The sequence below is a fragment of the Lycorma delicatula genome, chromosome 2, assembly GCF_047948215.1.
Source record: "Lycorma delicatula isolate Av1 chromosome 2, ASM4794821v1, whole genome shotgun sequence".
Taxonomy (NCBI): domain Eukaryota; kingdom Metazoa; phylum Arthropoda; class Insecta; order Hemiptera; family Fulgoridae; genus Lycorma; species Lycorma delicatula.
Window position 1 is genome coordinate 94,094,883 of NC_134456.1, and position 15,931 is coordinate 94,110,813.

At 36.0% G+C, this 15,931-nt stretch overlaps 1 protein-coding gene across 3 annotated transcripts in view; it reads left to right on the forward strand.

Moving 5' to 3' along the window:
• The first annotated feature begins 311 nt into the window (after nt 1-311).
• The window catches only part of LOC142320223 (UNC93-like protein MFSD11), a 136,293-nt gene continuing 120,673 nt past the window's right edge, over nt 312-15,931 (forward strand). For 2 of the 3 annotated variants that reach the window (XR_012755317.1, XM_075357919.1), the window contains exons 1-2: nt 312-490; nt 3,621-3,790. Coding sequence is in view for 2 of the 3 variants with exons in the window: in XM_075357919.1 (XP_075214034.1) it covers nt 386-490; nt 3,621-3,790 (275 nt within the window). In the remaining variant the exon portion in view is untranslated. Of the gene's footprint in view, nt 491-3,620; nt 3,791-15,686; nt 15,824-15,931 lie in introns of those variants that run through there. The other variant, XM_075357920.1, reaches the window with a different exon arrangement.

The following is a 15,931-nucleotide window of genomic DNA, read 5'->3' on the forward strand; positions in this document are numbered from 1 at the left end:
AAATTATATTAAATAATCTTAATTACTAGTAAAATTAGTATAATTAATTTGATTTATTTTTTGTTATACCAAATCCACTATAAAAAAACAAGTACAGTATAATTATACTGTAATTATGTACTTATAATTATACTGTAATTATGTACTTGTTTTGTAAAAGTCATTAATATATAATTAATGGCTCGACAAAGAAATTGAAATTACTTAGGTAATTAGGATCATTATTCTTTTAAATACTTGACTACAAAAAAAATAAATTTGTTATAATATTAAATAGTTTTTTTTAAGTGATACTTTAAAAAAGTTGCATTGACAGTCATATATTTCAAGAGTAATAAGTAGTTTCCTTAAATATAAACTGACAAAAATTTGAAAGACACCAAACATGAATATTTTATTTGGTGTAGACACTGGCACTACTAAAGTAATTTATATGTCATTCTGTTTCCTATTTCTTTATACAGCTGCCCTAACTCTTCTAAACATGGAGGTAATTATAAAAAGTAGCATTATTATTATTATTATTATTATTAAATTTAACTTCTATCTATTCTACTTTACTACAATGTATTTAATACTATCAAAATTGTTGCCTGAGGAAATTCTAAGCTAAGTAGGTAAGGCAATGAAATTTTCCGATATTATTTTTGTCCCACAATACAATTTCAGAATTGTTTTCATTCTGACTATTTTAAGGTCTTTATTAAGTGGAATACCAATATTTAAAGTGGAGCATAATATTTTTGATGTGAGGTGGCTGACCTTATGTTGATTTCAATAAACTATATTGAGTTCTAACTCAAATATATTTTTGTGATGATATTAATTAAGCTTCAATAAAAATAATTAATCAACGATCAAGTTAAAAAAAATTCACAAATCTGATTGAGTTTGTTTAACAAGAATTATAAAGTGAAACTTCTATAATACTGCTGGAAGTTGTAATGAATTTCACGACCAACATTTAGCTGGCAATAGACATTCATGTAACAAGAGTTAAATATTAAAAAAAACAACTGCCGAAAAAAATGTTGCTGACAAATATTGTTCTTTAATATAGGATAATTGAAAAGCGTGCTGGTGACAATTTTGTATATATATTTTTTTCAATTTCTTTAAATACATATTTATATAGTCTATGACGTAAGGATTCCAATGCGTGGTCATATCAAAATCGGTTTAGCAGTTGAGCAGCTATGATGAAGCAAATGTACCTACGTTGATATATAAAAAATAACATTACTCTCCTTTTTGTACAGTCGTATATAAAAGAAAGGGATTATTTATTATTTAGCAGTAAAGAACATGCTTACATGATCGAAAATACTGCCTGTCAAAAATCATATAACTTTTTTTTCTTAAATGTTTATAAACAATAAGTAAGAAGAACAACACCAACAAATAAGAGAAACAACAAAAGATGCCTTACATGATCAAACATACTGCTTATTAAACTATCATAAGATTTTTACTTTTACGAAGTAAAGAAAATGATTGTGAAAAATTTCGGTTTTCAGATTTTAACAGAAATGTCCATTTTGACTAGTTTCGGGGTGACATCTGTACGTATGTATGTTTGTATCTCTCATATCTCAAAAAGAATAAGCCTTAGGATGTTGGAATTTTGGATTTAGGACTATTGTAACATCTAGTTATTCACCTCGCCGTTTGATTACAATCAACAGCCAAAAGTGTCAAAAAAAGCCCAAAATCAACAAAATTTGGATTTTGGACTTTTCCTTAACTGCAGTAATAAGCTCTCATTTAGAGCTTTTCAATGAAATATCATAAGTGATACTTATTTTCATTGGTTCCAGAGTTATAGCCAAATAAAATTTTAATTAATGAAATATTTGGATCTTACAAGGGAAAGGCACATTGGTTCAAATCAGACTTCATCTCCTTTTTTTTTTAATTTAAATATATTGATTTATTAACAATTATTAATCTCCAAGTCTAAAAGAAAATTACAATAAATAATAATTCAAAAATAACAATAAAAAAAAAATATGAAAAACGTTTTTAGTGAAATAATATTTTATGTAAGTTTCATTTAAAAAAAAATGTGTATGTGTAATTTAATAGGTGTACAAGAAAATCATGTGGTATCCACATCAGATTTTTTATTAAATGTTTATAAACAATAAATAACAGTAATAATATTTATAAAATAAATTAATAAATTTTACTACTGTAATTCATTCATCCAGTATTCATCCAGCAGATCTTAAAACAAATATTTTTGATACAAATAAATTGATACGAAAATATGATTGATTATCCATTTAGAATCATATATATGCTTATTTTGACCTTGTACTTAAAATTAAACATAAATATTTATATAGCCTTCCCCGTAATGTAAGGATTCCAACATGGGGTCATCTAAATCGGTTTAGTTGTTGATCTGTTATAGTGGAACAAACATACATACACCCTAAAAACATAACACTCCTTTTTGGGCAGTTGTGAAAAACATTAAAATAGACATTTTCTTCTATCTTAGCAGCATCTGATTTTTACATTTTTTGAAATCAGCTCTGACATAAAAATGCTGTACAGACACCATCATTGTTGATCCTCAAAGCACTAAAATTTGTTTTTAAGAATGATTTTATGGGATGTTTCAAAAAAACTTTGTGAAGAATGGGAAAAGACTGTAGCTGGCATTGTTTTTCAAGAAAAGAAAATTATCAACATATATGGGTATCAATTGTATTATTGCTCACTGTTAAGTGCTCCAGAATGAATTTATAGTTTTTTTTTTATTACAAATTTCTGTGTCCAATGAGATCTTACAATTAGGTATCATTTTGTTTACAGATTGTGCAATAATACCATGTCTCTTATCCTGTGATTATGTTGCTAAAAAAATATTTTATCTTAGATATAGTGATCAGGTTTTCTGCTCTTGTTATTTGTGTCCCTTTCTGATCTATAGATAACTTTTTGGAATAGTGTGTTAATTTTTTACCATGCATTTTCATAGCATTTGGAAAGACATCTTCCCATTGGTATCAAATAACTGCTGCCTTGGTGAAGTACCTCGGTTTTGTTGAATTATTCATGTTGTTGAGTTGAGTGAACTGTCAAGATCTGTGTGAATTGTACAGAACCGAGTGAATCATCAGGAGCTGTGTCTCGACATGTTGGTATTATGAATTTTGACTATTTCCTCTCTGAATTTACATTGTAAATTTATACAAACTTAATTCCTGATTTTGTTCTAGTAGATGAGTACCCATATAAGTAACATCATGAACACTAACACTCTACTCACAGAAATATTAGTGTCACTAATAAACTTCTCTCATTTTCATTAACATTTCATCATATGCTTTTTGACAGCAAGTTTTTGAGCAAAATTTGAAATTATCAATTTGTTTGTACTCAGTTGAACTCTGCATTACTGTTGTTTTGAAAAAATAATGATGGAATGGCCATTTTATAATATTATAAACACTTTCAGTTTATGAGAATCTGTAATTTCTATATCAAAATTAATGTCTCAAACAAAAGACATTATTTTGGGTACTTTTTTAATTTAGCTTGTAATAAAAATATTTAAACTAAAATAATTAAAAATTCTATATGTTTTTTTAAATATCTGTTTGTTTCAGAAAACAATTATCTCCAGTATAAATGATGATAATGAGAACTTTGAAGTTGATGGTTATAATATACTAGCAATAGTTTATGCAGTATTTGGTGTAAGTTTGTGGCTAGGACCAGCTGCCATAAACATAATTGGTCTTCGTACATCCATGGTAGCTGCTGCTTTCTTATACACGTAATGATATTTTTAACATAAAATCATAAAAAATGCTCTCCTCATGTACAAAAAATCCCTATCATATGATGCTTGATAAGATATTATTGTACTTGAAATATGACTTTCCAAAATGTTGTACGAGTCTTGTTTTATACCTTAGAAAGTTTGTCCTGTTTAGTGCTGCTCCAAGGGGAAAAAATCAAAATTAAATTTTTTGTGGAAATCATGACATTTTAAGTCATAAATGACTAATGCATAAGTTTATGCATTATCTGTAGTGTTAAATTTTATTATTCATACTATAGCTTGTTAAGTTAGTGTTTGGTGTTTGTTTTTCATTATTAAATTATTATATTACTTTAGTTCATATTTATTGCAATTGATTCTACTGGAAGTCAAAAAAGTCAAAAAGGGTAAAAATAAATGGAAAAGAATTGTGTTAAAAAATCATGAATTTCAGGAAAATGATCCTCTAAAATATCTGCAAACACAAAAAAGATTGTAGTAATGAAATACTGAGGTAAGAACACAGTTTAATTATGTATTTATATTATTTTAATGGCTTCCTCATTAAATTGTTCAAAAAACCACTATTATATTATTTTTACTAGTTAAATTTCTATAATTCGGCAGGTTGGTCTAGTGGTGAACTTGTGATCGCAAATCAGCTTATTTCAAAGTCACGAGTTGTAATGTTCAGATCCTAGTAAAGGCAATTACTGTTATACAGATTTGAATACTAGATCATGGATACTGGTGTTCTTTGATGGTTAGGTTTCAATTAACCACACATCTCAGGAATGGTTGACCTGAGACTGTACAAGACTCCACTTCATACACATTCATTCATAACATTCTCATTCATCCTCTGAAGTAATGACTTACAGTGGTACCAAAGGCTAAATATAAAAAAGAAGAAAAATTGAATTTATAAAGGCCTAGATGGAAGTTGCAATTTTATTTTTGTTAAGAATTAAACTGTAATTTTTCATTTAATGAGAGAAACTTGCTTGGTTTACCATATAAGGAGTAATTTATTACTTTAAATAATAGAGAACTTTATTGAAGTTTCAAAATTAAATAAAAAAAGTAATAATTAGACTAACAGATTTATTTTTGGCTTTGACAATAACATACAGTATTTAATTTTCTATTAAAAGCCTTTGCCTCATTTCTACTTACTCATCAGCATTTATATTATCTAATAAATTAATAATGAGATATTTGTCTCTTAGTGTGTCTTTAATAAAATATATTAATACCATAAATTATGTAACTGTTACAATATAGTACTTTTGTGTTTGGCTTATTAGTCTGAAATCATTCAAAGTGTTATGGTGATTCGCCCCAAGCAAACATCACTTCACCTTCATCATTTATTTACATCATTGTGAAACAGTTTATTCTTTTGTGGCTTTGCAATAACATCTGATATGATATTGACCAAATGATGTAATAACATAACAGCATGTTAGCAAGTCTTTTCTACATGTTTTGTGTCCAATTATTAACTAACATTCAAATTCTATGAGTTAGCAACAATTACAAAGAGTTTGATTACAAAGAGTTTTTTTTTCTTGACTTGTAAATATTGACCATTATTTAGGAACATAATGCTCTTTAAATCAGAATTATTTGGTACCATCTATTTTGATAATTAAAATGTAGCCTTCTAAAGCAGTACTTCACCAACAGCAAGTTGAAATTGTGAATAAAATATTTACTCTTTATATGCAGTTGGGTACCTATGTAGTATGAAGACCTTATCCTCAAAAGTCATACATAAGTTATCATCTAAAATGCCAGTATTTATTTTTTTGGTTAAAAAAAAGAGTTGACAAAGACAAAATCTAGGAGTTAACTTTATGTTGTATAAGTTTAGAATTGAAGTTACAAAATTCAGGTTTTTTTTATGTTACAAGTAAGATGTAGGTGCGCCTTGGTATACAGAAGTATTTGTTTGCAGCACTGCCAGGAACTGTTCAACAAATTCTACAAAATGACAAATTACAACAAGCAGCAGAGTTTCTGCAGCAAATTTTATTTAGCCTCAGATGATTAAAAGGCAAAGATGTGGTACGATCAATCATAAATGATCATCGAAAGCAGGACACAGCAGGCCATGAAATTTAATTTTCATGGTGGGTCAGAGGTAAGGGTTTATCTAAAAACTTTTTGTAATACTTTTGGTGTTACTTTGAAGAGGGTGTGGAAAGAAGATACTGTGTAAAAAGATGGACAACTTGGACATGAGAGATGTTGTGCGAAGAAGTTTTCATAATATCCAGTGGAATAAAAAAGTGATTGAACATGTTAAACGTTTCCCAACTTACATAAGTCGTTATACACAAGAAAAAAATCCAATTATCTACCTATCACCTGATCTGAATGTAAGGATATTGTATCATGCTCTTTGACTAAATACTGTTCTGAATACCCTCAAGGCAAGCCTCTAGTTACAAGATGTAGATGTAGATGTATTACTTCTTACAGTTGTAAGATGTAATATTTCTTTCAAAATTTAATCTATCTTTTTTTAGACCCAATGTTGACACCTGCTTAATCTCCAGTAGCTTTCAGAATAAAAGCTAGAGATCTGGCACCTTCTCAGAAGCAAGAATTACGTAAAGAGTGGAATCTCATGAAAGCAATGACAAAAGATAAAAAGGGAAATCTCAGATATGTTTGTTATTACATTTGATTTACAAATACAAATGACTAATTAACACATTTTAAGTTGTATTGGTTCAAGCAGGTTGCATATTAAAATCTGGGATTCATGACTCTATTAAGGAGAAAGGATTTATTGAATACAGTCCAAGAACTTTGAGGGCAAAGGGTTATTGGAAATTTCCTGTTGTATATATAAATATTTAACTACTGGAGCTGACTATGAGGAAAGTTGAAGCTGGGTATGTTGTTCCAACGACTGTGGAGGATAGAACAAGGACCATTGTTAATATGTACCTAGTCCTAGTAGCCAAATGTATATTTTTAGAAATAATTAAATAATTCTCCAAGAAAGCCAGGTAAGTCGTGACAGAGACTTCGCTTTGATTGAAAATGTAGAAAAGTATGGATGTCCATACCGTAAAAGTTTTTACAGCTACAGTCACTGGCATTTTTAACCACATCCACCAAATCAAAACACCACATTACCGTAGATAACTTTGGGTACGTAATTGTGGTGAAAAGGAGCAGTGAAACATCAGGTTGGAGCCATAGTGTGAATTTGCTGATAAAAGGTATGAAAGGTTTCAAAAGATTTCAATTCCAATCTTCAGTTTCATTGTTAGATTCTTGAAAAAAGAAAGCGAATAAAAGAATTAATGGCTTTTCTGGACCCAGAAGTAAGAATGTATTTTGAAGACATACTGTTACTCCCAACAAATCTGGTTGAAAGAACAGCTTCACATGAAAGTAAAGAAACTATTCCTGATGTGGATGAAGAAACTGTATTAAATGATGAAGAAGCTATTTACAATTTTTGATGTGTTTTAAGTAATATTATGTTGTATGCTTTGCAACTTTTTTACTTGCACTTGTGGGATTGTACTTACAACTTTTTTGAACTGAACTCAAGTTTAAATGTTTCTTATAGTGGTTGATAAAGTATTAAAGTGACCTATGAAGTTCATATATGCATGCTTATGGAAAATATGATACTTCACTTTGTTGAAACCTACTCTAAATTCATGAAAATCCTTACAGAATTCTGTGCACAATCATTAAATGGAAAAAAAATTATGTAGTTTTCTGCAAAAATCCCTTTAATCTCAAGCCGTGCCTCTATCTTCTTGTGAGCTTACTAATGAAAAAAGAAAAAAAAAATTAAATTTGAGAAGCTCAAGTGAATTAATTATACAATATAAAATAAAAGTTTAATCACAAAATAATTCAAATTAAAGCGAAAATGACGAAATAATGTACTTTGGTTATGTAGTCTGATTACATGTATATTATTAAAAATAAAAATAAAAATTAATATTAACAATACAAAAAATAATTTTTTTAACATAAATAAACATATTATGCATATTAAAATTATATGGAATCAATATGTGGAATCATAGAAAACACATTTCCACACTACTCGTTTGTCGTATTATTAAAAAAATCTATCTTATTAATTTTTTTCTTCATATATATATATATATATAAGGATACTTTATGCACATAAAAAATAATGATGACCTCCCATCGAATACCTCTATTTAGCCAGTTTCACTGTCCTGTCATATCGAACAAAGAACGCATCACCACTTCCGTGCAATCTAACACGTCCTTTCTCCATGACTGCTAAATTCACACCAACACCCGAAACAAAAAAATGTCAGTCTGGGTTCTTCCAACAGACGCCCGTCGTTCGTATCTATGCACGTACACAATTTTTTCTGAGAATGTATACGCACTCACCAGTCCACGATGACATGACCGTCTGGCTATCCAGACCATGTCAGACATCAAAAAACAAAGTTATGTAATATAATTTCTTATCAAACTAATTACATTTATTTAATTATTAAAATAATATAATACTATATTTTCTGTTTCTAATATCAGCTAAGCCAATGAATATTTAACTCCTTTTTAAAATATTGAAACTTTTTTCTTTATGACAATATATATGGTTCGTAACCCACAAAATTTAGAATGGTTACATTGTTGAAAAAATTTTCTATAATTTATTCACAAAGGAATAACAATGGACTGATATATTAATTAAACTGCTATGATAGCATTAATTACTAGAAGAGTGATTGTATGCACATTCAACCACAAACACAAAGAACATGTATAAGGGTCATCCAGACAGTAAAGAATGTTTGTAGTAAATTTAAAACAAGTAACAATAAAAAAAAAATTTATTTACCACTTATAATAAAATTTTGTTTATCTTCTACATTTGAAGCATCCCTTGTGTTATTACAAGTGAGTACAGGTAAATGCTGTGGATCACAACAATTCCACTTTATATTTGTTTTATTATGACTGTGTTGTATGTTGTAATTTTCTATTCCACAGGGAACCAGTTAAGTGTTTTAACAGAAATCACTGAATTTAATACTGTTCAATTTTGGATGAAATCTATGAGTAAGTGACGTTTCTAACTCATCGGGTTGGTCTAGTGGTGAACACATCTTCCCAAATCAGCTGATTTGGAAGTCGAGAGTTCCAGCATTCAAGTTCTAGTAAAGGCAGTTATTTTTATTCATATTTGCATACAAGATCATGGATACCGGTGTTCTTTGGTGGTTGGGTTTCAGTTAACCACACATCTCAGGAATTGTCAAACTGAGACTGTACAAGACTACACTCATACATATCATCCTCATTCATCCTCTGAAGTAATACCTGAATAGTAATTCCCAGAGGCTAAACAGGAAAAAGAAAGAAAGTGACCTTTCTGGTCCCTGAAATCACTTGTGAAAACCTACATGCTTGACCTTCTTGGCTTTCTACTACTTCTGTAATAATGCTTGAATTCTTGATCGATCTTAATTTCAGTAATTTTATGATACAACCATGTATTATCACCAGAAATAGTATGTTGAAGAGATTTATTGCAATCTCACTCAGACCAATCAAGAAATATCAAGAGTCCGGTACAAATTGCAGGCATTTCTCTTCATTATTTGAGAAACCCATGATATAATTTTTTTTTACATGTAATTGACCAATAATTTTGTATTACGAACTGACTTAGTGTGACTCTGTTGCCTTAGTACAAATTGACTCATCTACAAAATGATGTAGTATCATTTTTGAGGGGTTCACCTACATGAGGACTACTTGTTCTTTCTTTGAAGTAGATCCAGAAACCGATGAATTTAACTGGTTATTCCTTTTTGATCAAACATACAGTTATCATGATTGGCCTGTTTCACTAATGCAGTAAACATACTAAATAAATGCATGAGAGTTTTTGCACTTATCACATTGCATATGGATTCTGCCATATTATGGTGTGCTATGATTCAGCAACTGTTCCTCAAGCAATATCTGACATATTCATTACAATCCATCATTTATGAATATTGATGGATTTTTTCATATGAATAGCAATACTTGTCACTTTCTATTGGTTTCTAAAACATGTAGGAGTCCCAAACAATTTGAGGTCGACGTGTCAACCGGAGTAGACGTGTTTCATTTGCTCCATTGGAAAGTGTCTTTTGGGTTGTGTTTTCCGAGTTTTTGCTTTTCTCAGTGTATCAGTGTAATCCGGTTACACCTTAACTTTAAAATGAGCCAATGTTTGTGTAAATTGGTTTAGTTCTAACTGATTTATTGTGTTTTTTCGTAGTTGTATGGTTTTGTAGATTAGGTATAGTTATTTATTGTAGATATATCTTTTGTTATTGTGTGTGACTTCGGATGTATAAGCACCCCCCAATTTTGGGGCCTTACCCCTCAGGTGCTGTTCTCGTTAGTTAACAGCACTGATTAAGGGATTGCATCAGTCAAATTACTGGCTCACGGAATACAGCTTAGCGGCAGCTTTAGCTGGCGAATATACGTAATAGGTTGGGTGCTTGGTGTAGGACGCATATTGTCGAGGTTTCTTAACATCAGTAGTTAGTTTTATTGTTTAGTTATGTTAAATTCAGTTTAGCTTTAACAGTTTTGTTTAAATACGGTATTTAGAAGTAAAATGTACGACAACGTGGTTTAGCGGGAGTGACGTCACTTGACGGAGCTTGGCTTTTTATAAAATTACAATTACTACTCACGTGGTCTTTCTGTGACAAATTTTTAATTTAATTTTTTTTTTGTCAGTGTTTTTGACCGGGGGATTCTCCCCTTGCCATTTTAGAAGTTCGCCGCAGTTTTAAAGCAGAATCTCGGTCAACGTCATCAGCCGGTGTCTTCTTCGATTGGAGACTGTTGATTAATATTTCGTATTTTCGCGACAAAATAAGAGGCTCTTCAAGCCCAGAAAGAGTCCTCCGAAGTCCTCAGTGAGGGGTACAGTATCGGCGAACCTATCACGCCGACACTGAAGGGCGTATTTCTTGTATGTTGTTATGAGGGGGGGTAGGCATTTGTTATCAAAAAACATGGTTCTGCGAGGGTCGTTGAGAAGGAAGTGTCTCCCAGGAGACCGCACTCCGCGGAAAACCTGACTTGGGAAAACCTGCCGCGGATTTTTGGGACTGACATTCCCGGAAGAAGTCACGGCACAGGCTTCCGCCGATAACTGTCTCCTGTTAGTTCATGATAACTCACGACCACAGTTAGAAGATCGAGCGCTGGCGACTTTGTCAACCGCAGAGGGCTGGATAGACATTCAAAATTTAAAGATTTCTGTGCCCAAGACGAAGTTTATGCTTTTCAAGGGTGCAGACATATTATCATACAGTCGTAATCCCCGTATTTAGTATAAAGGTGTGTAATCAGCCGAGTTCGGTTCATAAATACCTAGGTGTTTTCTTTGATGACAAGTTGCTGTTTAGCAACCACATTAGGCAAGTAGCGGCGGATGCCGTCTCTGTGATGCACAGCCTTAGGAGGATTGCTCGAAAGGATTACGGGCTGTCGGGCCGTCATTTGTACATGGTGTAGAAATGACACCATGAGGTCATTTGTACACCAAAACGAGGTTTTGGTGTCTTCGAAAGTATGACCTCTTAAGCGGCGTCCGTTTGGGTGCACAGGTTGGAAAGAAATCGAGTACTTATTCAAAATTTAAGGAGCGTTCAGCGCAGAGCCTTAATTGTATGCACTGATGTTTTTAAAACAACCTCCTACGAGGCTACCACCGTCGTATTAGGAAAAGCTCTCCCAATTGATTTAGTGAAACGTTCGGGCGGCCATGTGGAAATACTGAAGAGGCAGGGAGGCCGAGGTATTTGTGATGCGGCTTCGAGCCGGGCCTATACTGGAGCGGAACGGTGATCTCAATGAACCGGTTCAAAATTTCGAGCAGTTGCCCGTCTTCCGCCAGCGGAGGAGGTTTTACAGCCTCGCGATGGAATCATGGCAGCAAGAATAGCACGCCACGACTAAGGGAAGATCCTTGTGTAAGTTTATACAGGATTTGGGGGAAATTATATGCCTCCTTCGTTTTTAAGCGCAACGGAAGCCCGAGTGCTCTCTAACCATGTAAATTTAAACAAATATTTTTTTTCGGTTCCGCCTGGCAGCTGATGAGCTGTGCATCTGTAGGGAGGTCCAGTCGAACAAACACATGATGTTTGACTGCCCAGCTCTTGGGGGCCAGAACTCACGCCACCCTGGAAGTTAGTGGTCAAGGGGAAAATTGGCCACTCACAAGCAGCGAGTCAATGTGGCGAGAGCCACATTGTCGAACTGTGGGAGTTCCTTGATGCTATAGCTTTGTTCAACTGACATCAGTAGTTTGCCTAAAGGAAAAGACGCCTACCGCGCTGCTGTAAAGGAAAAGCTAACCGAGAAATATAACTGCTACCAGCCAGATTAAGACTCCCAGCGCTTTAATGGTAGACAGGTTCTTGCTGGCATTCAGCGGTCTAGGCGTGGCAGCGAATTGCTGTCTTTGACGAGATAAATTTAATTATTGATAATCATACATGTTTTAGTAGTTGACAGGGTGCGCCTACCCATTTTGGTGATATGTGACAAGTGGGTGGTGGGACACGTAAGCGAGTGGTGTATGATATCACGCTTATTCCGCTCATGCTTTTAGGTTAGCTCCAGGAGCTAGTTAGGACACTGGTCGCTAAACTGTTTCGAGGCTCAGTAGCCGTTTGTGGCCCAGACATTCGGTCTTATGGTTTAGGGTGACCAAATGGGGTGGTGGCGGGAGAAATGCCAAGCAAACCAATACCTTGTGGTCCTCGGTTGTGGATGACGAACAGTCCCGAAATTGTGTACATGGTAGATACTGATGGTGGTGATGAGTAGGTAGGTCATGGAGTTTCTAGTGGACGGCCTGGAGAAGGCAAGAACGCAACTGGGAGGTGTACTCCCTAATACTGCATGTACTGATTCCGCAAAGGAAATGGCTTGAAAGAGAAGGGAGGCGTGGTAACACGCAGTTTGTTCTGTACACCGGCAGTGATGTAGAGAGTGCCCAGCCACTTAAAGGCAAGGATTCCGCACACCGTGTGGAGATTCCGCACACCGTGTCTCTTCAAAGGGTAGGAGATACGTCGATGTACTTAAACAGGTGAAAAACGAAACGGCAATCATGAACGGTGTGGAGGTTCTCTCAATAAGCAAAGGGCCAAGAAATGTACGAGAAAATAAGGCCAAGGAAAAGAAAGAGACTTCAGGTGAGGTGAGAGCAAGGATACAGGAGAAGGTAGGGGAGGTTAAGGTCACTACCAGAGTGAAAGCCTCGAAACTAGCCGCCATCAGGATTAGGAATCTGTACTGACACAGACTACAAAGAGATCAACGAAGGAATAATAGCCGCCAACAAAGCCCCAAGTGTTTGCTGGTTATTGTAGCAAGGAGATCCGCCTACGGGGAGACCTGGAATGTCGTAGTAAAACTGGAGGAGGCGGCGGTGGCAAGGAACCTCTGTAGGCGGAAGATGGGCTGGGTTCACTGCAAAGTACAGGAATGGAAAGAGAAGTTGAAATGCTAAAAAAATGATGGGGAAGCGGAAATGTGGCCGCCAACTGCAAATCGTAAGAACCTTTATTTCAACTGCGGGATGGATGGACACTTGGCCAAGGATTCAGTGGACCTAGTAAGTGTCCAAACTGTGGAGGAAAAGGGCACAGGACCTGCAAGTTGTGTCCATTTACTATTGAGACGGATAAGGAAGGTAGGAATTAAATATGAAGTTCCTCCAAATTAACGTTTACAGAAGCCTCCTGGCACACGTCATTTTGCTAAAAGTGGCGGGAGACAAAAAGGTGGACATAGTGCTCATCAGCGAGTCAAACCCCAGGAAGATTCGCGATGGCTCCACCACGTTAGGTCAACTTTGTGGAGCTGGGGCGGATAAAGGAAGTTCTGAAGAGAGAGGTTACGGATACAGAGATCCTTTTATACGAGGATGCAAGGAATTGCTTTCCTGAGCAAGGCGTGTGCGGAGGTGAAACCCGTAATTGGGAACACCAGGCGGAGAAGGGTCTATTGGTGCGACTCCGAAATGGCAGCTACAAGAGCTGACTGCATCTGGGCTAGGAGGAAGTACGTTAGGGAGGGTCGAAGGAACGGCGGGAGAGGCAGGTGGGAGGCCCTGGATGTTCTTTGTAGTGCGAAGAAGGCCTTCAGAGACGCGATCCTGTAATCCAAGAAGCAGAAGTGGAAGGAGTTTGTCTGCAACTGGACAGGGACCCTTGGGGAGACGCCTACTGTATTGTGATTAGTAAAGTTAGTAGGTCTCTTGCAACTCTGCCGGCTGGGCTCCTGAGGTTTCAGTGAGCGAGTCAGTGAGACTGCGACCAGAGCAGAGTTAGTGCAAATGACATCAGGCGTATCATTGTGGATGAGGTAGTCTCTGTGGCGGGCAGGCTCAGTAGTGGTAAGAACCGAGGCCTGATGTACCAGCTGAGCTGATCAAGGTACTTGTGGACGTAGCCCCTCGGCTGGTCGCGGACCTCTTATGACCGACCTTTTGTCCTCCGAACGATTCCCGGTAAATGGAAGAGAGCGAGGCTGGTTTTAATTAAGAAGCCGGGTTGGCCATCCTAGGAGCCTGCAGCGTACTGTCCGATTTGTCTGCTTAACGCAGGAAGGAAACTTTTTGAATGATTACTGCTCTTGAGGCTTGAAGAGGAGATCGTGGTCAGCGGCGGCCTTGCGGATAGTCAGTAAGGCTTCCGTCAGGGCAAATCGAATACTGATGGGGTCTCCAAGGTAGTTGGTATCATCAAGGGGCATTAAGCGGGACCCGTAGAACTAGGATGACCTCGGATCTCATATTATTCGGTTCTCAGGTTGGAGCTGCCTCAGGGTCGCAAACTACAGCGTACTCCGATGACCTTGCCCTATTGGTGGGTGCTCGTATGGAGACGGAACTTATGGCCAAAGCCGCCGATGCAATCGATAGTATCATGGACTGGTTCAACGCTTGCGGGTTGGAAGTGGCTGTCAATAAGATGCAAGCCATTATTTTTGCTGGGAGGAGGAGATTTGCTGATGTGACCTTTTCGGTTAGTGACACTGTCGTGGTGCTGGCTCCGGCGGTAAAGTCCCTGGGCGTCTGGCTAGACAAGAGACTGACGTACCAGGTACACATCAGGGTGTACCGTACAAGGCAAGGCCGAAAGCACAGCTTCGGCATTTTGCCGTATAATGGCAAACGTCGGGAGGCCACGTCAGTCAAAGAGACGTCTGCTGGCATCGGTGGAAGACTCTATAATGCTGTACGGCGTTGTAGTGTGGAAGGCGGGGCTGTACATTGCCAGAGGCAGGAATATCTTGGAGCGGATACGAAGAAGAATGGCGATACGTCAGCCTACCATACCGTTTCGTTTGAGGCAGCTATGGTTCTTGCCGGGCTTTCTCCTCTCGACCTGCTAGCCAAGGAGAGGAAGGAGGGAAAGAACAGAAACGAGGCTTGGCAAGATCTGTTGGCTTGCTGGCAGAGTAAACGGGAGGGTTCCTTAAAAGGGCAGGGACTGCTGCCTAGCGTGCAAAACTGGGTGGATAGAGGGCTGAGGGAGTTGGACTTCTATCTCTCCTGGTTCTTTAGCGGAACACGGGTGTTTTAACTACTATCTGTTAGGGAGGGAGAGGAGAGACATCCGTGAATGCATGTATCGCACATTTATGTGCCCTAAATGGGAGCTTTTGAGAATGCAAGTAGTCCAAGAAGTGGGTCCAATCTCCCCGGACAGTATCGGAGAGAATGTTAAGAAGTGAGACGTCCTGGGCTGTGGTGAAAAAGAAAACTGAGGAGAAGGTACAGTTTTATCTATAATTACCAATAATGTTGACGGTAATAGACATACGTTGAATCGCAGACTGCTATTGAAGTCGCAATACATCGACGTGTTACTAGTTTTATGTGATTACACTTACATGACTATACCATTGCGTTATGATTATATGTGTTGTAACTATATTATTAAATATATTTTATGTGATCTCACCTATGTTTTATGCTAGGTTAGTGATTCTATTTGATAAATGCTCTGATCGTTTTATTATACACGCTTAAGTGAATTTATCGATGTTTTGTGTGTTTTGTTGGATGGACGTTCCGTTTTATTAGGA